General features: G+C 43.0%; 1 protein-coding gene across 3 annotated transcripts in view; it reads right to left on the reverse strand.

Moving 5' to 3' along the window:
* Positions 1 to 215: 215 nt before the first annotated feature.
* The window catches only part of gria2b (glutamate receptor, ionotropic, AMPA 2b), a 45,021-nt gene continuing 19,439 nt past the window's right edge, over positions 216 to 25,797 (reverse strand). Inside the window, exons 4-16 of one of the 3 annotated variants that reach the window (XM_076287615.1) lie at positions 13,800 to 13,996; positions 11,264 to 11,317; positions 10,928 to 11,086; positions 9,765 to 9,932; positions 9,209 to 9,313; positions 8,341 to 8,448; positions 7,540 to 7,746; positions 6,771 to 7,138; positions 5,770 to 5,968; positions 5,347 to 5,594; positions 3,292 to 3,406; positions 1,361 to 1,495; positions 216 to 683 (exon numbers count right to left, since the gene is read on the reverse strand). In XM_076287615.1, coding sequence (XP_076143730.1) covers positions 516 to 683; positions 1,361 to 1,495; positions 3,292 to 3,406; positions 5,347 to 5,594; positions 5,770 to 5,968; positions 6,771 to 7,138; positions 7,540 to 7,746; positions 8,341 to 8,448; positions 9,209 to 9,313; positions 9,765 to 9,932; positions 10,928 to 11,086; positions 11,264 to 11,317; positions 13,800 to 13,996 — 2,231 coding nt within the window. In that variant the 3' untranslated portion in view covers positions 216 to 515. Of the gene's footprint in view, positions 684 to 1,279; positions 1,496 to 3,291; positions 3,407 to 3,910; positions 4,026 to 5,346; positions 5,595 to 5,769; positions 5,969 to 6,770; positions 7,139 to 7,539; positions 7,747 to 8,340; positions 8,449 to 9,208; positions 9,314 to 9,764; positions 9,933 to 10,927; positions 11,087 to 11,263; positions 11,318 to 13,799; positions 13,997 to 25,797 lie in introns of all 3 variants that reach the window. The other 2 variants (XM_076287614.1, XM_076287613.1) reach the window with 2 other exon arrangements.

Consider the following 25,797-nt stretch of genomic DNA (forward strand, 5'->3'; position numbering starts at 1 on the left):
AATCATTCCAATCTCCTAGTTCCAAGTGCAGGTCTTTCCAGAGCAGCTGTGGACGTCAGTCAAACTGCATCTCCAGATCACAAAAAGATTAATAAATAAAATAAAATCAACATTTTTAAAAGATAAGGGATCGGAATGATGTCGTTGGTGCACAAAGACAAGGCATTCCTTTGTATCCATAGAATCCAATACCAATAAGAGAAGGGGGCCTTTCTTTGACAAAGGACAGAGAAAAAAATATCTCTGTGATATCAAATGAAAGCCATTCAACCAAGGTAAATAGGAAAAAGAGAGAGAGAAAGAACAGAACAAGACAATACGAGATAATAGAGAGTGAGGGAATCAGAGATGAAATAAACAGAAAACAAAGAGAGAAAGAGAGAGATAAGGGATATGAAATAAAGGCAGTCAAAAGAAAAGAGAGAGAGAGAGAGAGGAGGTATGTGAAATAAACAGTGGCAGAATAACAGGAGAGACTGCTGTGGAGCGTAAGGCACTGGCTGTGTAGTGTTCCGTTAGGAGAGATCGGTGAGGCTGACGTTCATGGCCATGCCCCCAGGGCCACCATAGGACACCGCATGCACTGCTTTGGGAAACTCAGGAGTCATCACTCGCCCATTCTCCCCCGTGCTGCCCGTGATGGACAACCGCGCTTTACTCCGCATCGCGTCCGTGAAGGTCATCTATACCACACACAAACACACACACACACACACACACACACACACGTGTGTATACATACAGACACACACACACGCACACAAAAGATAGCCACAGGTTAGCATCATCACCTCTCTCCCCTTGTCAGTTTAAATTTTAGAATGACTGCACAGAACAGAATACACATGATGATGCAGGTGTACAATGAGAACAAAGCAAAGCAACAAGGAAAAACAACAATGACAAAACAAACAACACAAACAAACTATCCATCTAAAGTCCAGCAAGCAGGAACTACAGTAGATCAGAAGACTAGCAGACACATTATGAGAGGAAACAGTCAAACAAGAGGATGAGAGAGAGGTGTAAACAGAAGGTGTCCATTTAGGGAGAAATCAATGTCTAACACAGGTTAGCTTAGCTCTAAGCTAAGGGGGTGGGGGAGGGGGGGCTTTAACGTTATAACACTGTTACAAACAGTACGAGAGACTGGCCTGAGGTCATCACTTCATACACTGACCGGGGAATGAATAGGGGGCATGGAGACGTGCAGGGGGTTGACTCAATGACGACCGTTTTTCCTACCCCCTTAAATTTTAACACTTTCGATCCCATACACGTTGTACCCTTCCTTATAAGTGGCAAAATTCTGTGAATTCTGCGAGGAAGAGGGGTTAATATTCTGTGTATTCTTTGCCACCTTCATGCGCTTGGCTTCGGCGCGCGACTTGTAACAGAACTCGATCAAGGCCACCAGCATGGCCAGGCCCAGACCGCCCACCAGGATGTAGAATACGCCAGCCACGTTGCTCAGGCTGAGTGCACTGGTCTTCTCCTGCGGAACGCACACGAGACAACCGTCAGGGCCTCCACGGCAGGGGTCACGACCCCAGGGTCAAACAGGCATGCAAAACAACATTGCATCATCACATTAGCAAAATACTCTGACAGTGCTTACAGTTACATAGATCTGAATTCAACAATTATATTTAAAAAAAATAGCATTTAGCTACAGCATATGTATAGCATGACTAGTGAATTCCTAACAGTGTGTGGCTGCTTGTGTTGTATGGGTTCAAACTAGTAAAGCAATCAGGAGTTAGTAGCAGACGGCATAATCCGTGGAGTTAACTTAAAGCTACTGGGCTGCTAGCTGATGCAACAGGAACAAGCTGCAGTGTCTGTCTGTTATGCGTGTCTGGATTGACTCTGGCTAGCGGCGTTGAGCTAAAAGCTAAAAGCTAGCCGTGCTGGGGCTGCAGCCTGTCTAGATGGACCCCTGGGGATGGCGTACTCCTAGATGGCCATGTATAGGGATGACCAAGACAGTGGGGCTCAGGGGGATGGGGTGCGGGTCGGAGGGCAGCATTAAGACACAGCGACAGGAAGTGGTGGAGACAGAGAGAGGCACGGTCACACACACACACATGGCTCAGTCGCACAGGGCCTGGGGCGCACATCCGTCTCTTCTGTGAGAGTTACAGAAACCTCATCAGAACGCCATGTGCTGGGCACACGCTATTTATTCCCCCCGACACCAGGAGTGAATAAATTAGCATTTCATGAGTCTGGCATGCCCTACCTCTGTTCTGGAGATGTGAATTAGGGACTAAGGTGTGCTTTTTAATCACCAGATGGAACTACAAATCTAGCCTGCTCTGTTTTTAACCTTTGCTTTTTTCTGTGAACTAGACCTCAAAATAAACTCTTCACTTCTCCCTAATGCATACATGCCATTATGAATCACTTCTGCCCATTTGTTATCTGGACTATGGTGTAGCCCCACGAGGAGGATCTAGTTGTTTAAACAATGGCTCTCTTAGTTTACTGTTTTGTATGTGTGGCACTAGCTTTCTCTGCACTCATTCCTTGGGACATAATTTAGTTAATCTGTTGTAGAATTAGATTGTGTTGGCTCCATGGACATACATAGACATTTTCACAAGCGTACTTTTCACTTCACATGAGCAGTCACAAACAAATATTCACACAGTAACTGAAACATACATATACAGACATACACACAGACTACTTCTAAAACAGATACACAAATACTACCACCACACATGACAACACAACTACAAACACACACATACACACTTACAAATACGCACATTGAGAAACAAACTGACACTAAAACATCTTGGACACCCTTATAGATGGTCTAGGCTTAACCAGGCGACAAGGGAACACCAGAGCTATAGTTTGTCTGTGGTCTGTCTCACTGTAACCTAGAGAGTGCCTCATGTGTCTGTGGTCTGTCTCACTGTAACCTAGAGCATGTCTCATGTCTTTCTCGTGACTGGCTCCCGTGAGTGGTCTTTTGGAGCTGAAAAGAGGGCATGTTACACAGTATGTGTGAGAGGTTAGGGAGTGCACATGTCAGAGCTGGCTCAACATGCATTACGTGGCTGCAGTCTCCATAAGTGCAGTCGCCAGCGTTAGTCATATAGTCTGCAGGCATTAGTTCAACATTTTGCCAGTGCTTCTCATGCTTTAACTGTACAAACAGTGTATAGGCTTATTAGTGCATGTAGCATTAAGAGACTGTGTGTTTGTCATTACAAAGCACATGGCTCATTCTCACTTTAGACAAGTGTGTTTGATCACAAAGACTCAGCAGAGACTGACCTTACTTCCCGAGTCCTTGGCTCCACATTCACCCTTATCGTACCACCATTTGTTTTTCAGCTTGTCTAAGACGCCTTGCTCACTGAGTTTCAATACTGCAAGGTTTACTGGGATTCTTCACGTGGGGAATAACATAAATAACATTATCAATGTTATTTTATGTTATTATTATTAACAATACACTGATTCAACTTCCTCTTAGATTCTTTTTTCCTGCTCTTTTTTGTTGTTGTTCTTTTCTGTTCGTTTCACCATGGCGATCAAGACGTTGATGCGCCATTTGGCCTAAGCAAAAGGGACTTTAGCAGAGCCAAATGTGCATTAACGTATCGCCCGTAGTAAGCAGCAGAAACAGCAATACGGCGTGCATACAAGCAAACGCCAGCCAATCAGAAGGGGTTTTGCTATGAGTGGTCCCACAGCAAGCTATGTGTAGGCCTGACTGCCTTAACTCTTACACCTCTGTTATGACGTGGCAGCCATTTTCAAAATGGCTGCCGTCAGTTTGTTGTCGCTGTCGGGGTTCAGGTTAATGGTGATTTGTTTGGGCTCTCCGTGTGAGTCTGCTGCTTACTGTTGGAGTTGCAGTGAATTACCCATCATGCTCTCTGGGGCTGACCTTGGAATCACCTCCCCCGCTGCCGCACTCTCCTTTGTCGTACCACCATTTGTTTTTCAATTTGTCCAAGAGGCCTTGTTCATTCAGTTTTAGAACTGCGAGGTTAACCGCATTTCTTGAAACGATAAAACATACTTGTAAGACAGGGTGAGCCATTTCTCAATTGTTTTCCTTTCTGTCATTATTTTTGTCCATGTGTTTAACTATTTCACTTAGAGTGTTGAAATGACTTTGATCAATAATAATAGCTGAAAAAGAGCTCCCCAGTGCTGAGGTTACTCCACACAAATGTCTCTCTGTAGCGCAGATAGTAAAAGTAATATCCCTAGCCTGTGTCTGTGGGATACATTAGAAAGACAAACACTGACAGACCTTAGCTTCATCAGAGAGAAGAGGCAAAGAGAGTAAAAGCTACGGGTGGGGAGCTCTAGGACTAAAGTGGTGCACTCTTTGTCTTCTACCTGCCCGCGAGTCTAAAAGAGAAACAGCAGAAGAGCGTCTGCAGCTAGTGGACAGATCATAAAAGAGAGAGAAAGAGAGAGAGAGATGCATGCAACAGTACACCCACCCACCCCTGCTAACGGCTGTGCTCAGGTAAACATCACTAAAGACTACAGGGAGTGTTTGCCAATTAGGTAGGGTAACTGTTCCAATTAAATAGGCTAGAGGTTCCTGCCAATTAGAGAGGATGGAGACTGTTTAAGAGTTGCCCGGGAACTATAAGCATCTACGGAGACAAGTCAGCACATTTATACCAAGAGCATAAGAACACCTCAGCATATGATAGAGTAATGGAAACCCCAGCCATGCCACCTCTTAGATAGACTAAATTTGGTGTTTTAATGGCCGAATTCAACTTCAAAAGCAAATATCAGGTTTAATCTTTAAACAAACATGTGTATGGCAGGGGTTTTGAGAATAAACATTTCACAACAGTTCATTCTAATGAAGCAGGTAAACATGAGAAACAGAACATGGTTACAAAGAAGGGAGGGGAAGAGAGAGGCTAAGCACATCTTCAAACAGTCAAAGATTCAAACAGAGATATTAGGACACAACTGGACAACAACATACTCCAAATACACCACCCTTGTCCGTCTAGATCAATAGTATATGGCTTTGTTGCTAATAAGCATGACAACCATTTGTAACTGATAATCAAATGTATCAAATACCAAATTGATTGATTAATATAAATATTTTTTAGTACAACGTGCATGGTTGTATTTTCAATGAGATTTGTGTTAAATTTATATATTTATCAATTTGCAATTTATTTTGCAATAAATTGCAATCTCTTTTATTTTAATTGAAGGAGGCGGGTCATTTTGACTCCTGCATCTCCTTATACAAACCAGAGGACTTTAGCAAAGCTACATCAGGGTAGGTGGGATACTATAACAACATTGGACACATTGTTATACTATTCCACCCACCTTAATGAAGATCCTTTTGGCGTGGCGATGCCGTATCCCTTGGAGTCCAGGTTGCCCCCGACCTTCATGGTGTCGCAGGGCTTGCGCTGCTCGATGTACTCGTTCATGGTGGACTCCAGCAGGTAGGCGTACTTGCCCTTGGACTTGCGCACCCGCATCACCCCCTCGGCCGTCGTTTTGACAAACACAGAGGGCTCTGCGCCGCGCATGTACGTCCACATTTTATCAAAAAGGGCAATTTTAGAACGCTGGTGGTGGAGAAGAGAAGACAGAAATAAATTCTTCAGTTAACATTCAGCTATCAGATAATACTCATAATTAACTATTAAAGTAGAAGGCAAACTTAGTTATGGTTGACTCACACCTTTCAGCCTTGTGAGGTATGCTAGCATTAAAAAAGGCTAACCCAGCACAGAATCTTACCCTGAAGAACTCTTTGGTTGATCCGGAGTCTAGCGTGCCATAGGCGATCTCAGTCTGTTTAGCCAGGTCCTCGGCGCTCTCGATGGGAGACACCATTCTCTCCACAGTCAGGAAGGCAGCCAGGTTAGCCGTGTAGGACGAGATTATGATTAAGGTGAAGAACCACCACACACCTCCGACAATACGTCCAGACAGAGACCTACAGAGAGACATACGAACACATCAAAGACCAAGGAATGTTACAGTGGACTGAATACAGTCTTACTTTAATAATACATTAATGCTCATGCAGTACAAAACTTAACTTGAACTCCTTAGAAACTATGTCATGTCAAAACCATTTTGAACATTTACCACATGACGAGGACATGCTAATGGATGACACGGTGAGTGTTAACAAAAAGTGTTTCAAGCCCACGTTTGATTAATCTTTCAGAGGGATCAAATAATAAGGATCTGTTTAATTTATAATTGGCGATAAAAAATTCATTAGGTTTCATATATTATTGGAGGCTGGCAACTTTGCGAACACAAATACATTTTGGATACACACCCTTCCCCTGACATGAACCGTGTCCCCTCCAAAGTGTCGCAGCAGATAGCATCTGCTATCACTTGGGCTTTGCTGTAACTGAATCCATGAAATTAACATGGGCCATGCTGCAGTTTAACTTGCTTTGCAAGGCAGAGTTGTGGGTGTTCTTTGTCAAAAACAAATCTAGAGTTCATTGCCTTCATCATGATGCTTAATGTCACTTTATTGTATGGCCATGCTCCATTTTTCAGCAGTTGGCCTGTTTTTAATTTTGAGAAAAATGTGGGAACATAGGCTATGGGCTTCAACAATCCAAAAGGAAATGGACAGCAGTGTAACGGATGGATGGATCATGGTTCACAAAAATTGGTAGAGTGAGTTTGCCTGAAGAAGACTCTGGTTGCCATTTTTAAATTAGTCTGGGAGCTACATTCTGTTTTGATTCACTGGATCATGGTCCACCCACCTGGGTGAGATGTCACAGCCCTGTCTCATGAAGGCCCCCAGGGAGAACCAGAGGCTGTTGAATATCCCAAACTCGTTGGTCGACTCGCTGGTCTGGATCTGTCCGTCCTCGTACTCTTCTGTGTGCCACTCGTAGGGGCTGAATCGGCTGACCAGGAAGAGCACCACGCTCACGCCAATGTAGGCAAACACGATGCACATCCAGATCTCGTAAGCCAGCGGGTCCAGGAAGGAGAAGACCCCTGGCTTGGACTTCTGGGGCTTCTTGATCATAATGGAGATGCCCAGGCTCATGAAAGGCTTGGAGAAGTCAATAACCTCTTCTCGGACCAGGGTAATAGTGAGAGGTGCTATCGCCACATCAGCTTTCTGCCAAGGAGTTTCAAAAAGCAAATAGCTTAACAGCAGAGCAACATACACCTCACTTCAATGTAAGGTTTTCCGGCAGAACACTGGCAGTTTATCACAGTGTATTCTATATTGTAATGAAGTGCTCTTGCTGAAGTATTACCAAGTAGCCTCAACATCACCGCAATTAGCTAACAGCATTATTTCAACACATTTTTGCTAACAAGGTACATCTGTAATCTGCTGTAATTGCTGAGAGACGATAAGAGGCATTTGAATAGGTTTCAAAACACTTCAGACAGCTGAATAGTGTTTAGATCTGCAAGCATTCCCGCATATTAATGATTTATGCTTTTAGAACACGATAGGCAAGCAATTGTGCTGTGTACACCACCCAAAGAAACACAGATTGTTCTCCTTACCCCATAAACTAGCTCTCCAACCATTCCATTCCAGATCTTTGTCTCGGCGTCACGAGCGCCATACTTCCCATCTCCCACAATTTTGAGCTGGTACTTGAAGCCACAGTGCTTGGCGATCTCAGCAGCCAGGTCTACACAGTAGCCCTCGTACCGCTCATTGTCCACAAACATGTCTGCGTTCTTCTTTAGCATCACATATGGAGCTTCCTGAAAGAGAAAGACAGAGAGAGAGAGAAAGAGAGAGATAGTGGGATGAATACTGTTCCGATGCTGTGGAGGGACAGGTATGCCTTAGGACTTGTAACATCTACTGACATTGCATAACACAAACAGATTTTTGTATCATAGGAATTTCACTCGGGTTCAAATCTCGGATAAAGAACGTGGCATCTAAGTGTGTTTGGATATGAAAATGAAATGTTTACATAGAGTTTATATAGAGTTTTTGACATTAATATACAGTAGGGTGTGGGCTTACCATTAATAAACCTGTGTTATGCATGAATTAAACATTGCATACTTGTTAAGTGTCATAAACTGTTTGTAAGTAATGTAGTGTTATCTCATAGCTAATAAATGTATAACTATCCATTTATTAATCATTTGTAAATTGTTTATTAAGCAATTGCAATGTGTTTTTCCAGTGGCTTATAAACTATGTGTAAGCAATCCTGTAATGTTATTTAACAGCTAGCTAGAACTAACCATTTAGTAATACCTTGTGAATAGTTTGTTAACACACCTAATTATAAAGCATTATCCAGCTATGGGAATCTAACACTCCAACAGAAAATAACTTACAAGAATTGTTGTTACTATCACAGTCTTGTTTTCCAAACCCATGGTGTCATTGGGAAACAGATCTGATTTTGTGACCGCCATTTTGTCAACCTCATTCCAGTATCCAATCTGCATGGAGACAAAAAGACATTCAATTGAATTGAACGTGTTGTTTAGTCATATGAACCAGATTTATATCATGACAATGGATCCTGAAAAGACAGTATGAGGCTTTGAACCTTCAAAGTGGATGAGGCAGCCACTTCAAATCACAAAGCACGCACTCACGCACGCACACACACACACACACACAAACACACACACACACACACACACACACACACACACACACACACACACACACACACACACACAAACACACACATACGTACACATGCCCACATGGGCACATACACTCCAATTGTAACATCTTCAAATAGGGATGCTTTCTGCTTAACCATCTCATTATTTCACCTGTCAAATGCACATCCTAATCTTACAGTCCACGCATGCTGGAGGATGCTGTTTTACCTTGACTGGCTCATTATTCTTAAGCTCCATGATATTCACTGTGTGTGTGTGTGTGTGTGTGTGTGTGTGTGTCTGTGTGTGTGTGTGTGTGTGTTACAGTCCACGCATGCTGGAGGATGCTGTTCTACCTTGACTGGCCCATTATTCTTAAGCTCCATGATATTCACTGTGTGTGTGTGTGTGTGTGTGTGTGTGTGTGTGTGTGTGTGTGTGTGTGTGTGTTACAGTCCACGCATGCTGGAGGATGCTGTTCTACCTTGACTGGTCCATTATTCTTCAGCTCCATGATATTCACTGTGTGTGTGTGTGTGTGTGTGTGTGTGTGTGTGTGTGTGTGTGTTGGAGGATGCTGTTCTACCTTGACTGGTCCATTATTCTTCAGCTCCATGATATTTACTGAGTAGTTCACTCTCTTCCCGTGTTGGTCAAACTGGATATTTCCTGTGAGTCCCTCAACTTTCACCTAAGACAACCACGGCATCGACAGCACAGCAAAAACAAAAAAACAACAACTAAAAACATTTCCACACATAAACAGTCAGATTTATGATTTATGCTTTTGGCATGGCAAGACAGGGAAAGTGAAAAACAACAGTATTAGGGATTTGTGATTTGTGACAGCCTGCCTGTATTGGAGGGGGTGCTAACATGAACCATATCTAATATACAATGAAATACATGTTAAAAAAAAACAGCTTCCTAGTATTTTCAGTCAACTGAATTACGGTTCTAATAACCACACATACTGTATATTAAATTGAATTTGGTCTTGTCTAAACAGTTTTTTGGGTGAGGTAAAACCCTGTCAGTACTACTGTAAGGTGTCATATCTGGAACCTGTTATTGTCCCTCAGTGGCACAAGTAATCTCTGTCACAGTAAGGTTTCCGCCTTTTGTATGGCAGTGCCCGTCACCTGTTTAAGAGCGCGCTCGATCTCCACGCCCTGTTGCCAGGGCACAGCTGGGTTGGCCAGGCAGTCTCCAGTGTTGGCGCGGCGGGAGATGTCGATGCGCTGTTTTTGCAGGTAGCGGAAGGCCTCCGTCATCACGTGCACCGCATCATATGTCAGCGCAGAGGTGTACTATCCGTTTAGAACCATGGGGATGGAACACACATTTCATTAACACACATTATGCCACACACACACACACACACACACACACACACACACATGCACATGACCTTGAGTCTGAGAAAGGCGCTATACAAATAAAACTGAACTGGGGGTCCTTTGACTTGTACGAGATCGTTTCTTGTCAGACGAGTTTAGGGGGTTGTGCCGTCGCGTAATTTTGCGTAACTTCCTGTTTTTCGGACAACTTACTACTTGTAAGATGAGCACATTGGACAAATGGATCGCACCATAACAACTCTTCTATCTACCCCTTAATCATCCAACAGTTATGAAACCGTTTTGGATGGATGTCCTCTCATGGTAAATGCAGTGCACTGGCACACACACTTCCATCTGCCTCAAGCACTGGTGGCTATATTGGGTAATAACCATCTATCTTACTGCATGACAAACATTTTATTGTTCTCTTGCGTAACAATGCTATGGTAATCAGACAAAAGACAATGAGGTTTGCTGAGATTTCCCTGGATTTCCCTTGAAAGAAGGCAAGCAAAGGAAAAACAAAAAAACATTAAATGGCAAACATTGACTAACAAAACAACTTCAGTTTCCTCTTGTATGAGTTGAACACTGTTAAACCAAGTCAAACACTTGAAGACACCCTAGCCTTGATTGGACAGTCTGGTCCTGAAACATATATAAGCCTAGCCCTGATTGGACAGCATATCCCTGATTGGACAGTCTGGCCCCTACTTAAAGCCCTGAAAACCTTTATTTTTTTATTTATTTGGCCATCAATTTTATCCAAAGTGACTTGCAGATTTCAATTAATAGCAGGGCCAGATTATCTGGAGCAACTCGAGGTTGCTCTGCTCAAAGGCACACCGGTGGCAGCTGGGTATCAAACACAACTTTTCAGGCTACTGCATGCAAACCCAGCTCCTTATCCACGACCATCGGTCAGAACTGTCTACAAATGCAGTGAAATGGGCCCAGCTTACCCGGATTTTACTGTCTGCTCCTGGATACTCTTTCTCCTCCAGTGTGTCCCACATCTGATCAAACTTGGATACCATGGGGTCATCAAAGTCAACAATCTGGAACCCAGAGACATTCGCTCCTCCATACTGAATCTTTGATAAGTCTCCATCCATGAAGCCCTGAGTGTGAAAGCAGACACACACACACACACACAGAATGGAAAATAAATATAGATGTCAATTAACTTGTAGCTATAATTAAACAAAAGTCAAAACAAAATAAAATGACTTTTCTCCCTCTAAGACTGACTCCTGCCTGTGATGACATGTTCTGTGCAGAAGGGCCGCGTGACTCACCAAGTTTGCAATGATGTAATGATATCCCTTCACATGTCGACCGATGGTGATGACCTGGAGGGGACGACAGGGATTTAATAAGAACCAAACAGGAAGTCCACCGTCAAGCACATCCTGTCTGGACATCTATTATACATCTAAGGACATGAGCATTATATAATAGGAACATTTCAAAGTATTTAGTTCATAAGATCAGACAGTTATGAGACATATCTCTGTGAATAAATCTAATCTTGGTTGCGATCTTTCAGTGTTGTTGACAGCAGCATGTATGAAAATATTTTGTTTATTACATAATACTAATGAGTGTATCAAAGCTTTGAATCTGTTACAGAACTGTATTACATGGTAATTGTACCATGTACAATTACAGTACAGGATAATACACATTACAATGACAAGGTATTACATGTGATTACACAGTCCAAAGTACTTATTTTTGGAGAACGGATAACTTCAGAAACTATGTTATACTAATAAATAATAATGGTGATACAGATACACTGATAAGCTATCACAGCTTCACTGGCACGACAGCAATTCTTTTTCATGGTACACATCGGCAATGTCTGAGAGAGCACATTTGGCAGATCAAACACAATTGAGTGATGAAATACCGTATATGATTGTGAATCTTAATTGTGGGTGTTTCTAGAGAGTGCCTGTGTAATGTGTGACGTAGGAGGATGCTGTGAAGATAAAGAGGTAAACGCATTGATTCCCGGCGCTGTTTGAAAGAGTCCTGCAAGCTTTAAATACAAATCAATTAACCATCCCTTGGGGCCTCGGCAGTGCAGATAAATAAGCCGGTTTCGGAGGAAGTGCTGTGGCCTTTACCTCCAGTGATGCTGTGCAATCTCAACTAATGATCTCATATAAAGTGCAGCCTGGAGCTCAGCACAAAGCGCCCCGATTACTCCGTATTTCTCTTCCCTTGATTTCTTAAACAACATCACAATATGGAGTGGAGGACAGGACAGCCAAAACATGATGTCAGCAACAAGAAAAAACTAAACTAAACTAATCAAAGCCCCCAATCCAAAAACATTTCTCTGTCTTTACATAACAACTGGAGCGGAAAGCCCTTCAAAACATATCTGCTGTCTAACCTAATAACAATTTCCCCTGATGAAAGGAACTGATGAAAACAGATATTTATTCATATCTATGGTTCAGCAAAAATAAATTTGAGTTCTTTTACAAATGGCTGAGCTGACTTTACCGACAGCATGATGTTCAACATTTGCATGCAGTTCCAACCACACAATGGAGAGAAAGCACAGGACCAGACAACACATTATGAGCTATTATTTAACAAATGCAGGTAGAAACATGTGCCTGTGTTTCAAAGTTTCAGATAAATCCATCATCTAATAGTCAGGCTACACCTACATAACTGAGCCGCTCTATTCGTGGAAAGTGTGCTGCAACATTTAGCTTCCACAATAGTCAATAGAACTGGCTACACCAGGCATGATGGCACTTTTTACATTCCACGAACAGAGTGCTTCAAATGCGGACCTGGTGTGGCCCGGCTGTACAGATACTGTCCAGCATGGGACTCTGTCATAGGATGTGGGCAAACCCAGAGGCTGCAAGCCACAGGGGCTAGTGTAGCACGGGGGCTAGTGTAGCGCAGGGGCTAGCACAGGGGCTAATGTAGCACAGGGGCTAGTGTAGCGCAGGGGCTAATGTAGCACAGGGGCTAGTGTAGCGCAGGGGCTAGTGTAGCACAGGGGCTAGTGTAGCACAGGGGCTAATGTAGCACAGGGGCTAGCATAGCACAGGGGCTAATGTAGCACAGGGGCTAGTGTAGCGCAGGGGCTAGTGTAGCACAGGGGGTAATGTAGCACAGGGGCTAGTGTAGCACAGGGGCTAGTGTAGCACAGAGACTAGCACAGGGGCTAATGTAGCGCAGGGGCTAGTGTAGCATAGGGGCTAATGTAGCGCAGGGGCTGTCAGCATCTGCATCACAGCATCTGTTAGCGTAAGATGTTGCATAGATCAGTGTTTTTCAACCACTGTGCCGGGGCACACTAGTGTGCCGTGAGAGATCGTCAGGTGTGCCGCAGAAAATTACCCAAATGTCACTCACTGGTCCAAAAAAGCAACTGTTGCATCAAAGAATTTATAACCACATGCTCTCATTGATTGTATGATTGTATATTCACAGAATCATCACCTATCTAGTTCATAACAACAATTAAATTAGATATAGTCACCTACAAATGAAACAGAGGGCGCTTGTTTTATTGAGCAGGTCTTGCATAGAAGCCATAATAAGGCCATATCTGTGTATTATTTGAAGTTTTAGGCTATGGTATGTTTATTTTTTCTTCACACAGGATGTTAGTGTGCCGTGGGACATTTTAAGTGTCAAAAGTGTGCCGTGGCACAAAAAAGGTTGAAAAACACTGGCATAGATGAGGGTCATTTCTTGCACAACTCTGTACCTGCAGATGCATGCTACGCAATGCATGCTATAACAGCAGGTACTCAAACAGAGAGGAGGCAGAGGACAGCCCCTTTACCGTACCTGTTCCATGATGTCCTTGACCTTGTCCTGCTCACAGTCCAAGATGACCCTCTTCTCCTGCTTGGTCTCCAGGTCCTGGAAGAGTGAGCGGTAGGCCTCATCTTTGCGCTCGTCCTTCATGTTTCCCACATTGATGGCCGTCACGTGCCACTTCCGCTCCGCCGCTGTGTCCAGCACCACCTGGAGTGTGGTCAGACCTGCCCCAAACAAACACACGAGAAGGAGATAGGTCACACCTGGCCCAAACAAACACACAAGAAGGAGATAAATACTTTGTTTTGCCTTCATGGATAGGACAGTAAAGAGGCTGACAAGAAGCAAGTGAGAGAGAGAGATAGGGTGAGATCGGGAAATGACCCGAGTCGGACTCAAACCAGCATCTGGTGTGGGCGCTGTAGTGATGATGTCCTACTTTTGAGGTTCTAGACACAATGAATGAATGAATGAATGAATGAATGAATTAATAGACCTCTCCAGAATATATCCCGCCTCCTAACTTCCGTATCCATCCAACTTCCGGGCGTGGATTGTCTATGGGAAATAACATGGCATTTTGAAAGATCGTACCTGTCAAACTCTGTAGGTGACAAAGTAGAAAAAGCTGCTGGGCAGATTGGCCTACACACTTCTGCCATCTAGTTTCCACTGGATTTTTAGATTTTCGGTGCCGTTTGAGTAATATAATCTATAGTATACTACTTAAACGGCACCGACAATCAAAAAATCCAGTGGAAACTATATGGCAGAAGTGTGTAGCCTAGGCCAATCTGCCCACCAGCTTTTTCAACTTCACTACCTACAGATGTTTTACCTGTATGATATTTCGAAACGCCATGTTATTCCCCATAGACAATCCACGCCCGGAAGTTGGATGGATACGGAAGTTACGGAGGCGGGACTTATTCTGGAGAGGTCTATGGACGAATGCTACTTTTACCTGAAGAATAACGTTTGCAGTACTTCAGTGAAAACCTAAGTGTCGATCCTACAAACACCAAATCTGTAAATCTGACACTTATGTCACTATGATTCTCCTGCAATAATGTGACAGCGACAAATGTGCTCACACTAGGAGGCTGTCTTGAGCTCTGGTGATGAGAGTTTCTGCCTATTTAATCCCAAACTGACATTACACTTACTTCAGTGAGAAGATGTGGGTGCACAAGTTGATTCTGAGTTTTCTTTTGAAAAAAGCAAACCTTTCCTTTTCAGTTATGTAATATAGCGGAGATTAGTAACACTTTCTTTATCAGATATGGAGAAGCAAGCCCAAACATGTGACTTTAAATATCTGTGAGCTGAAATATCTTTCCCTGTCCCTGAAGAGGAGCTTGTGATAACTGTGTACTTTTTGACCTTTCAAGATCAAAGTGGGAAAATGAAATAGTCAGGTTGGCCCGGAAGCAAACGTTTCCACCTCAGCTTCTGATGCCGATAAGGGCTGAAATGTTTTTACTTCCCTGATAACAGCTAGAAGCAGTGCAGTTGTGGGCCAAAACCAGTCCTGGGTCCGACCTGGATCAAACCCAGGCCGGAACCGCCTCTGAGTCTGCTGAATAGTCTCTCGACCTTGCTGTGCTGTAAGTCTAGCTGTTGAAGTGGCGAGGATGGTACAAGAGCAGTTTAAGAGCAGCGTAGATAATGGATCTGTCCACAGCATAAATTCTAGCCCTGTGCTCTGCTTTGGAGCTAAAGCTGGAGAACAGATATGCCTTACATATTTATGCTCTGTCATAGTCAAAACGCTGATCAGGACACTACATATCATGTGAATTGTCTTTGTTCTTTTGTCATCATGATTGGAGAGGGCGAGAAGTTGCTCAGATAATTGATTCAGCTGTGAGAGCAGGGTGGTGTCTGGATATAGTCTCACTCTCTCTCTCTCACTCTATGAAAGGAAGTGTGTGTGGGCGAAAGAGGTCCTGGCTGTGACAGTATGTGGGTGGTATGAATGTGAGATGTTTCATACAGCACATACATACACATACACAGAGACACACACTACACTCACATTCTACACAGTCAGGTTTTTTTGCTGTGGAAAGTGTTTCTGTTTGTGTGTGTGTGTGTGTGTGTGTGTGTGTGTGGTGTGTATTAGACAAAGAGAGGTAGAGAGAAAGAAATAGACAGAGAGAGAGAGATGTCCTTGATGATGGTTTGTGCTAGTTCCATAATAATTTTAGGACACTTGTACATTGTGTATCTGAATTAGCATATATTAGAGAGAGGGGGATGAGTGTGTGACAGAGAGAGAGAGAGAGAGAGAGAGAGAGAGAACGAGAGAGAGAATGACATAAAATATCATAGCTCATTAAATATGCTGACGTTTAGAATCCTAGAGTTTGTCGTGTATGAAGATTTTTATTTAGAAAAATATGCCCCCCAATGACCCAAAGCTCTGTGTGTTTTCCTGAGGGTTTCATAGACCACAAACATAGTAAAGTGTCAAGATCTCATACTCATGCATGTATAGAGGACCATCATTCAGATATAAAAAAAAAAAACAATGAAACTGAAACTCCAAGGGCCAGACCTCAGGACCCGTGTGCTTATTTACCAGGAAGGCCGTTAGAGATCTCGTTAGAGGGGCCAGATCAAATGACTCAGAGTGAGTACTGTGTTCACGCTAAATTAGGTCATCAAGCCCTTCCTGTGCATATCGCAAACCTCTGTAACAGATCCTGCACACAGTCGGGGAATCACTCACTGCTCACAACACTGCTTAAAACAGGTCAGCTCAGAAGCACACTGACTCAAGAGCCCTTTACGGACACATCTCCTCCAGATTCACACTGACTCGGTCACAAGAGCTCTTTACATGTGACATGATCCTGTTTATTTGCTTTAATATAATGGGTTCTCTCCCTATTGTAGAAATAACTATTCTTTTCTACAGAATACAAGCTATGAATGTACAAATATCTATTCTGTTGTATCATGTTTTTTCTATTCTATTCTATAACCGATGGTTCCCATGGTGATATCACTCTGCCTCTTGGACCGTCCCCATGTTGCTCATTATTGGATGGCTCATAGAGGAGGAGGAGAGCTTTTATCGTTGTTTTATTTTTTCCTCTCCATTTTGCCAGAGGGGTTGTGTTACACTAACATCTCTAACATCCCCCCTGATTCCACTAGTCATGGAGCATACATTTCCCAGATCGCATCAGCCTCAGCAGCAAATCTGGCCCTGATGCGGCCGTAATCCGATGCTCATCTGGCGTACAGTAGATCCAATGGGGAATCGGACATGTCTGTGCATTATACATGCACAGTAATATTTCCCATTGTGCTTTTCATGTTAAGATGTGTGAGGGAGCACAGGGCCCTTAGGCATATAAATAGATGCTCATATGAGGTATTCTTACATGGGCAGGGCAGTAATGTGAAAGGGCTTATATTGAATAGGTTCACCATATTCTTGCCAACGTTGAGTATTATTATTATATTATCTGCATTCCAGGGTAGCATTTCCTCAGGGTCTGAATTGCATGTCTGGAATGTCTATGAGAATCACGCAATAGACCCTACATGAACTCATCCTTGTGAATGCAACTACAGCATATGCATAAGGAACCAATCAGATGAAGCAAAGAAAAACAAATCAGATACTGCAGTATCCTCAACATGGACATGTGCTGATCAGCCTTCCATCACCGAACCCTTAACCCTTCCTTCCCACAGCAGTGGTCCAGCCAATCATGTAGACATTGTTTCGATGTGTTGTATTGAGTACACACAAGACCTGTTCTAGGTTTCAGCCATGTTCGTTTATTGTACTAAACCCCGCCCCGTAGCTCCCACATTACATTTATGCTTCCGGATGGCAATAGGTGAATCATTTATCATATCATGACATCTCCTTTTTTTTTTTTTTTTACATTCTGCAAAAGAACTGTATATAGTCCACCATTACATACCAAATATGTATCAACAGCATTTTTTTTTTTTACCAGGCTTTCATTTAACATAACACTGTCCTTTGAACTGACATTGTTTAAACTTAAGGAAAAATCATACAACTACTCCTCAATAAGCCTCCTTGGTTTTGAGATTACTCGTCCACTTGCAGTTTTCTCAGGTAGTCTGGAGAGCTCTGTGGGACTGACATCTCTTTTCTGTGCTTGAGTATCCATTTCATGTTTTTTATCTGTGTTGTCACACGCATTTTGTTGAGTCACATTTTGGTTGTCCGCGTCTTTCCTTGGTGTGTCACTTTGTTCTTTTGATTTCATTAGAAACTTTCTGTTCCTTCTGTACACCTGTCCCTCAGGTATCTGAACGACATAAGATCTTGGCTGCTCAGAAAGTCCAGTAACTGCAGCTGGATTCCATGTGCCATCTTGCCATATTCTTACATTGTCGCCAACCTGAAGTTTCTGAAGACGTCTGGATCTTTGGTCGAAATATTTCTTCTGCTTCCTTTGTCTGCTTTCTAAGAACTGCTGTACTGGGGTAGTTACCATGCGAGGCTTCAACAACTCTGATGTGATCGGAAGTCTTGTTCTTAGTCTTCGACCCATCAGCAGTTGGGCTGGAGATGCTCCAATGTCCTCCAATGTCCTCCATGGCTTCTTAAGCATATGTTTAATATGTACAACGTGTCTGCACTCCTCTTTCCGCCATTCCATTTGACTGTGCCTGATGGGGACTTGAGGTTTTGTGCATGAATTCCCTCTCTTTCGCAAAAGCTTGAAATTCACGTGAGCTAAACTGTGGCCCATTGTCAGAAATTACTGTTTCAGGAATTCCATGTCTTGCGAATTGTGACTTCAGATGGGTAATGACTGTTGTGCTTCTTGTATCTGATCTCAGCCACTCTACTTCAACGAACTTGATAATCCACTAAGAGTAGATACTCCTGTTGATCAAAGGTAAACAAGTCAACACCTATTTTCTGCCAGGGTCTTTCAGGAACACTGTGTGGATGTAATGTCTCTTTGGTTTGACGTTTTTGGTGTGTGCTGCACACATCACAGTTGTTCACCATCTCTGTTATGCTTTGTGCCAAAAAAGCACTTCTCTCGCTTTCCGTCTGCAGATTTCTATGCCGTGGTGACTTTCATGAATTCGCTTTAGCATTTCTGCTCTCATTGTTGCTGGAACTATGAGCTGTTCTCCTTTGAACAAAACTCCATTCACAACTGAGATTTCCTCTCTAAAGTTCCAATATCCTTGTATTTCTTTTGCTGCTTGGCTCTTCATTTCAGGCCATCCATTTAGTACTGTCTCTCTAAGTTTTGTCAGACTCACATCCTTTTTTGTTCCCTTTTTGAATTCATCTAGTTTCTCATTTGACAGAGGTAAGTTTGACATTACCATATGCACCTGAGCTTCAATTTCTTTATCAGGTGAGCCGGTCTCAGGTAAGTACGCTCTGGATAATGCTCTGGATAATCAGCTATATACATCTCCTTTTCCTCATCTCATTAACAGTCTCTGTATTCTAGCTGGAGCACTGCTCAATGGCTTTTTCATTATTGCTTCGAGTGGCTTGTGGTCGGATTGTACATCGACCTCTCTTCCATAAATGTACTGATGAAAATGCTCTGCTCCGAACACAATCGCCAACATCTCCTTCTCTATTCGCGCGTAACGTTGTTCTGTTTCAGTCACGGCACGCGAGGCATAAGCCACTGGCCATTCTTCTTGAAGTAGAACAGCACCCAGTCCACTTTTAGATGCATCAACAGAAAGTGTTACTGGTAACCTGACATCATAGTATCTGAGCAAGGGGGCCTCAGTGAGCATTGTTTTCAATTTGTTGAATGCGCGCTGATGTTCCTCCTCCCACTGCCAGGCAACATCATCTCTGGTAAGAACACGCAATGTTCAGTATGTTGTGACATGTTTGGAATAAACTTTGCAAGGTAAGTAATCATGCCTAGAAATCTCTCCACATCCTTTTTGCATTCTGGAGTGGGCATTTTTCTGACAGCCTCTATTTTGGTCTGATCTGGTTTCAAACCATCCTTTGAGAAGATGTGACCGAGATATTTGATTTCCTCTAAGCCCATCTTGCATTTATCCTCATTCAGCTTGAAGTTCTTGACCCTTGCTCTCCCTAACACTTGCCGCAGTCTGTAATCATGTTGCGCTTTTGTTTCTCCCCAAAACAAAAGATCATTAATGTATGTCTCAGCACCTTCAATTCCTTCAAAAAGTTGCCTCACCATCCTATGAAAGACTTCGGGAGCGGAGTTGACCCCAAATGGGAGTCGGAGGAATCTGAAGCGGCCAAAAGGAGTGTTGAATGTACAAAGGCGAGAGCTGGCCTCATCTAATTTGAGTTGCCAAATACCTGAACTTGCATCCAACACTGTGAAGTATTTGGCTTTTGAGAGTCTGCTAGTTATTTCCTCTACCGTTGGTAGCTGGTAGTGTACACTCATTACCGCTGTGTTGAGATCTCGTGGGTCTAAACATATTCTTAATTTCCCATTAGACTTTTCCACAATCACAATGGGGTTGACCCACTGAGTGGGCTCCTCAATTCTTGCTATTACTTTCATTTTTTCCATTCTTTTCAGTTTTGTTTTCAGGTTTTCTCTCAGGGTCACTGGAATTTTCCTAGGAGGATGAACTTTCGGAACCACATTTTAATCTATTCGGATTGTGTGCTCACCCTCTAGGCAACCTATGCCCTCAAACACATCAGCATACTCCATGAAGATATCCATCTTATCACTTTTGCTCAATTCCATCACTCTCTGTATGAGCCCCATTTGTTCACATGCATTAATTCCTAATATTGGTTTAGCATCTGATTTCACAATGAATTCCAGTACATGTGTTTTCTTTTTGTATTTCACTGTCCAGTTACACTTTCCTTTCACAGATATTTTGTCTCCTGTGTAAGTTGACAGTTTCACATTTGTGGGTCTTAGAATGTTTTGTTTTCTCATTCTTTGCAGCAGACTGTAAGGGATTACATTGGCTTGAGCACCTGTATCTAGTTTGAATTTCACATGTTTGTGCTCCAATTTCAAGTCAACTGTCCATTCATCTGCTCCTGTCTGTGTTTGCACTTCACCAACAAACAGACTAGGTCTCTGATCGGTTACGTCATCATCAACTGCATGCACTTTCTTCGATCTACACATCGAATCGTGACTCGATTTGCCACAATTCTGATTAAACTTATACCTCCCGTTTTTTTTCGGGTTACAGTACTCTTCAAATTTCTCCATTATTTTCGACAGCTTATGTTTTTCACTGTCTCCTTCGAACGTGAAGGTATTATACACTTCTACCGCTTCTTCACCGGCAATATGAAGAAATAGTGAAGATTGTACCTTGGTTGGCTTGCTAGCCCTTCCCGTTGCGTCTAGATACAGCTCAAATCTTTGCCAAAATCTCCTCCAGTTTTTGGACAAGTTACCGTGCAGTAGATCAAGTCCTGCAGGTGGCTTTAATCCTTCCATGTTCATTACAATTATTGTCGCTTTATTTTCTTTTAGTACTTTACTTCTGACACCATGTTTCGATGTGTTGTATTGAGTACACATAAGACCTGTTCTAGGTTTCAGCCATGTTCGTTTATTGTACTAAACCCCGCCCCGTAGCTCCAACATTACATTTATGCTTCCGGATGGCAATAGGTGAATCATTTATCATATCATGACAGACATGATGAGTAAAATCACACATTAGTCAATCAAATACTGTTACACTCTCATCACCATCCATTTAGAATCCATTTAGAACCTAACTCACGCATCAACTCTGCAACAAGGAAACTTTTTTACATACATGTGAAAGGATTGTGACTAGTCAGCATTAGCTGAGTAATTTAATTGTTTTCAATCTCTTTGCTGCGTTTGAAACTCTATTGTGTTTTTAACTACAGTGGCCATTAGGAGATGCAGACCAGAGGACACTAAGATGTAATTAGCAGAGAGAGCAATCCTAATGTCCTGACAACGCAAGATTTACATGCTGCCTGATACCACTTTAATTGCAGTGGAAAAAAAGTACCCTAAAGAATTGTGGGAAAATCTCTTTACTACTGATGGAACTATTATCTGCTCTCTCACAGAGGAAATTCTTACCTCATAAGATAAGTTCCAAATAGTTAATTAAAGGAAGTACTGTCTGCAGTGAAAACTTTCTGAACCACATTTGTTAAAGGAGAATTCCGGCAATTTTTCACATAGGTCTCTGTTTCTTGAGGTCACACTCTGGGGGCATGTTCATGAGCCCCCATGTTCATGACCCCAGAATGTAGCACTGAAGCTGTCTGGCAGTCTAGCTGTAGTAACTAGAGCTAGGTAGAACCAATTGTTTTTTTTTGGGGTTTTTTTTTTTTTTGTACCGACAGTGCTTGGTGACCTCGAAAAACAAAGATCTATGTAAACAATTTCTAGAATTGGAATGCAGACACATGGTCCAAATGAAACATATGAATAAATCTTCTTTCACATGTAGATATCTGATCAGTGGACAAAAATCAAAAGTTCCACTTGCAACTTGATTCATGTGGAGTGTATTTCAAACAGAATAAAACAAAACGAAACAAAATAAAACAAACAGGTTGCATCTGATAGATGCAGTGATATAGTGAAATGTTCTGTAGTTCTATCATGATAATATGCTATGATAATACACCATGAATGACTTCTCAGTATTTCCCATGGTGCATTGAAATTATCTGTAGTTCTATGATGATATGTTGATATGATAATACACCATGAATGACTTCTTTTCTTTCTCTGCCCTGAGATTGCGCTCTCCTCTAATCATGACACTCAAAGTGACAAGTGATATTAAGTCATAATTCAGTAATTGAGCGTTACTAATGGCTAATGGCTTTCCCTGGCCCATTGCTGTGGTACAGATTACAGATGCAAGCAGATGGTCCTGTAGTAAGTCTGTGAGGAGAAGAGGGAGATAGAGAGAGAGAGGAGAGAGAAAGTTCTTTGCCTTTGGAAGAAAAGTAAACAGAGCCTCCTATAGTTAGTTAGTCATAGAAAGAGGGAGAAGGAGAGAGCAAGAGGGAGACAGGTAGCCCCAGTGTACGGGTGCTAGTGAAGGAGAGAGAGAGAGAGAGAGAGAGACAGGTAGCCCCAGTGTACGGGTGCTAGTGAAGGAGAGAGAGAGAGAGAGGAAGCCCCAGTGTACAGGTGCTGGTGAAGGAGAGAGAGAGAGAGAGAGAGAGAGAGAGACAGGCAGCCCCAGTGTACGGGTGCTGGTGAACACACACCAACCACGGTAACCCCTTAATAACATCAACAAAAAAATTGGCCTATAAATATTTCATATGAATACACACACACACACACACACGCACACACACACACCATGCAAAGCCAACCACTGAGATGCACATCACATACTCAGTTGCCATGGGGATGAGGTCTATGTGACCTAATTAAACAAGCGATGATGAAATATGCCCAGTGGCAGAGGGTCGGCACGGAGATGGCAATCGGAACTCTCTATTCTCCGCCGTGGCGTGGTGTGGCGTGGATCGTCTCCCTGTCCCGGCTCTCCCTCTCCTCTGGCTGAAGCCCAGGACACGGCACGCCACACCGACCACACTGGAGCCCCCACAACACAGCAGCATATGGGGGACTGCCAGCATGGAGGTTTTTAATAAACACCGCGCTGGAGCAAGCAGAACAGTCAGAAGCAATGAAGAGAGAGAGAGAGGCGGGGGAGAGAGAGCAGAGAGAGGAGGGAAAGAGAGAGAGGAGAGAGTGAGAAAGAGAGACAGAGGAGTGAGAGAGGTGGAGAGAGAGAGAAAAAAAAACAATAAAGCCAGGCAACTCCAGAACGCAGAAAACTCCTCAGGAGTAGAACATAGAAGAACAAAATTGAATCCGCACACTAAGCTCCACGTTGACTATTTAATCACCCAAGTAACGTTTCGGGCTACTGCCCTTCTTACTCCTCAGGAGTAACCTTGATTACCGCCCCATAGCTCATGAAAGCACAGAGCACTTAGCCTCCATAAACCCACCCAACCTGCGCAGGCTGGATCTGAAGCCACCACACCGCCAACACAGCCTCACACAGACAGCCAGCAGTGGTGGGCGGCGCAGCGTGTCCACCAGAGGGGCGAATCAGCGAAAGTCACTGAGCAGCCTCGGGCCTGGGACACGGCCACTGCCTCTGGTCGTTTTCGGAGCGACGGGGGGCTGTGTTTGTTTCCTGCGCTCGCAGGGAGGCAATATTGGAAATGGCCACTCAGCCATGAGGCGGTGGGCAAAGGCGACGGTCCCGCTGGAACGTGGGGAGGGATTTACTGGACCTCTCGGTTATTACTTTCCCCTTAGAATAGCTGGGCCAGCGGTGCTCAAGGAAGTGGCCAGAAGAGGAGGAAAACAGACCAAACTTCAAGTCAAGTCAAGTCAAGTCAAGTCGGCTTTATTGTCAATTTCTTTACATGCACTGGTCATACAAAGAATTGAAATTTCGTTTCTTACTTTCCCATGCAGACATAGACATACTTTAAATACAGACATAGACATACTTTAGACATAGACATTGCCATAGACAATAACAAATAAAAATATACAGACATACCACATACAGACATTAAAGTGCGAGACTGAAATATAGAACATATATCAAAATATAGAAATATAGAACATATATCAAAAAAATAGAGGTAGTTGTGTTGTATATTTACATAGTCCTAGCGTAACCTTCTGACAGAGTAGTAGTAGCAGCAGCATTGTGGCAGAGTGATAAATAACATTGATAACATTTACATGAAGTTTAAACTTGTGCTTGTGTGTACTGTATAGTTACATTGATATGCAGTCATTTCAAGTATATCTTGCTCCAGATTTTTCCGTTAATGAAAGGCAAACTACATTTCCAAATCCTGCTGCACCTGGAGAAGCTCATTAGGAGTGTGATGTTAAGAGTCCCTGAACAGCAGAGGGCTCCAGGCCAGGTGAGGCCCTGCTTTTGGCCTGATCAGGGGCCTGATACGCTGAACAAAATGGCTGCTGCATTCTTCTAGAATGTTTCTCATAGACTGCTTGCCAGTGAATATAGTATTCAGCAGAGACCATCACAAACTGGCTGTAGCATTAAGCAAAAGCAAAAAAGGGAGCATAGCATTGTATTGGGTTTCAGAGACGTCAACTATCTGCCAGGCTATACTTCACTACACATACAAACAGAGAAATCTGTGAAAAACAGCTGGAGCAAAACAGCAATGGCGACCATCTAGAGTCTACAAGACCTTTACTAATTTTTGAATAGGTAAGCTCTAAATCTCAGATTCTAGGTCTGAAAAAAATATAACTTACTTTTACCATCTGTTTGTGATAAAGGTATCTGCTCAAAATGTATTGTCACAACCACACAGGATCTAAGTTCGGCATAGTTGGCTTTGTGCTGTTTATTAAGGAGAAACCAGTCAATATTTACAATGAATCTGCTATAGCCCAATGGCACGGCCTTCTTACTGTATATGTGGGCATAAACCGAGCGGGCACTGGTGGAGTCACACTGTCCAGACATAGGCAGATATGAGAGTCCAAACAATAAAAACAGCCACTTTGGTATAGACCGCATTACCTTGCGGCCACTATTACCTACCAGGCACTCATACACACTCCGAATAAGAAGAACATAAAAACACTTGGGCTACAACATTACATTGCATACTTGGATATAACAACATAGTGTATAGAACTCTGGGAGAATAATACGTGTCCATAATACAGCGTAGTGCGTAGAAGTGTCTAGAACTCTAATACAGCGTAGTGCGTAGAAGTGTGTAGAACTCTAATACAGCGTAGTGTGTAGAACTCTGGGATCACACGGCCATAATGCAGCATAGTGTGTAGAAGAGTGTAGAACTCTGGGAGCACCCATGGCCATAATACTGCAACACCCTCTGTGTCCCCACGGGCAACTCGCAGACACGGTCACGGTGCAGAAATCAGCTCCCACCAGTATTCCACTCGCACGCTTAAACAGGCTGCCATAAAATCTCCATAATGGTCTATGCAACTACTGTATACATCTGTCACTGTTG

This window comes from Alosa pseudoharengus, unplaced genomic scaffold (genome assembly GCF_046254945.1).
Source record: "Alosa pseudoharengus isolate Yale_2024_CS ecotype anadromous, Long Island Sound unplaced genomic scaffold, YU_APseudo_1.1 YU_APseudo_1.1_scf_16, whole genome shotgun sequence".
NCBI classification, from domain to species: Eukaryota; Metazoa; Chordata; class Actinopteri; order Clupeiformes; family Clupeidae; genus Alosa; species Alosa pseudoharengus.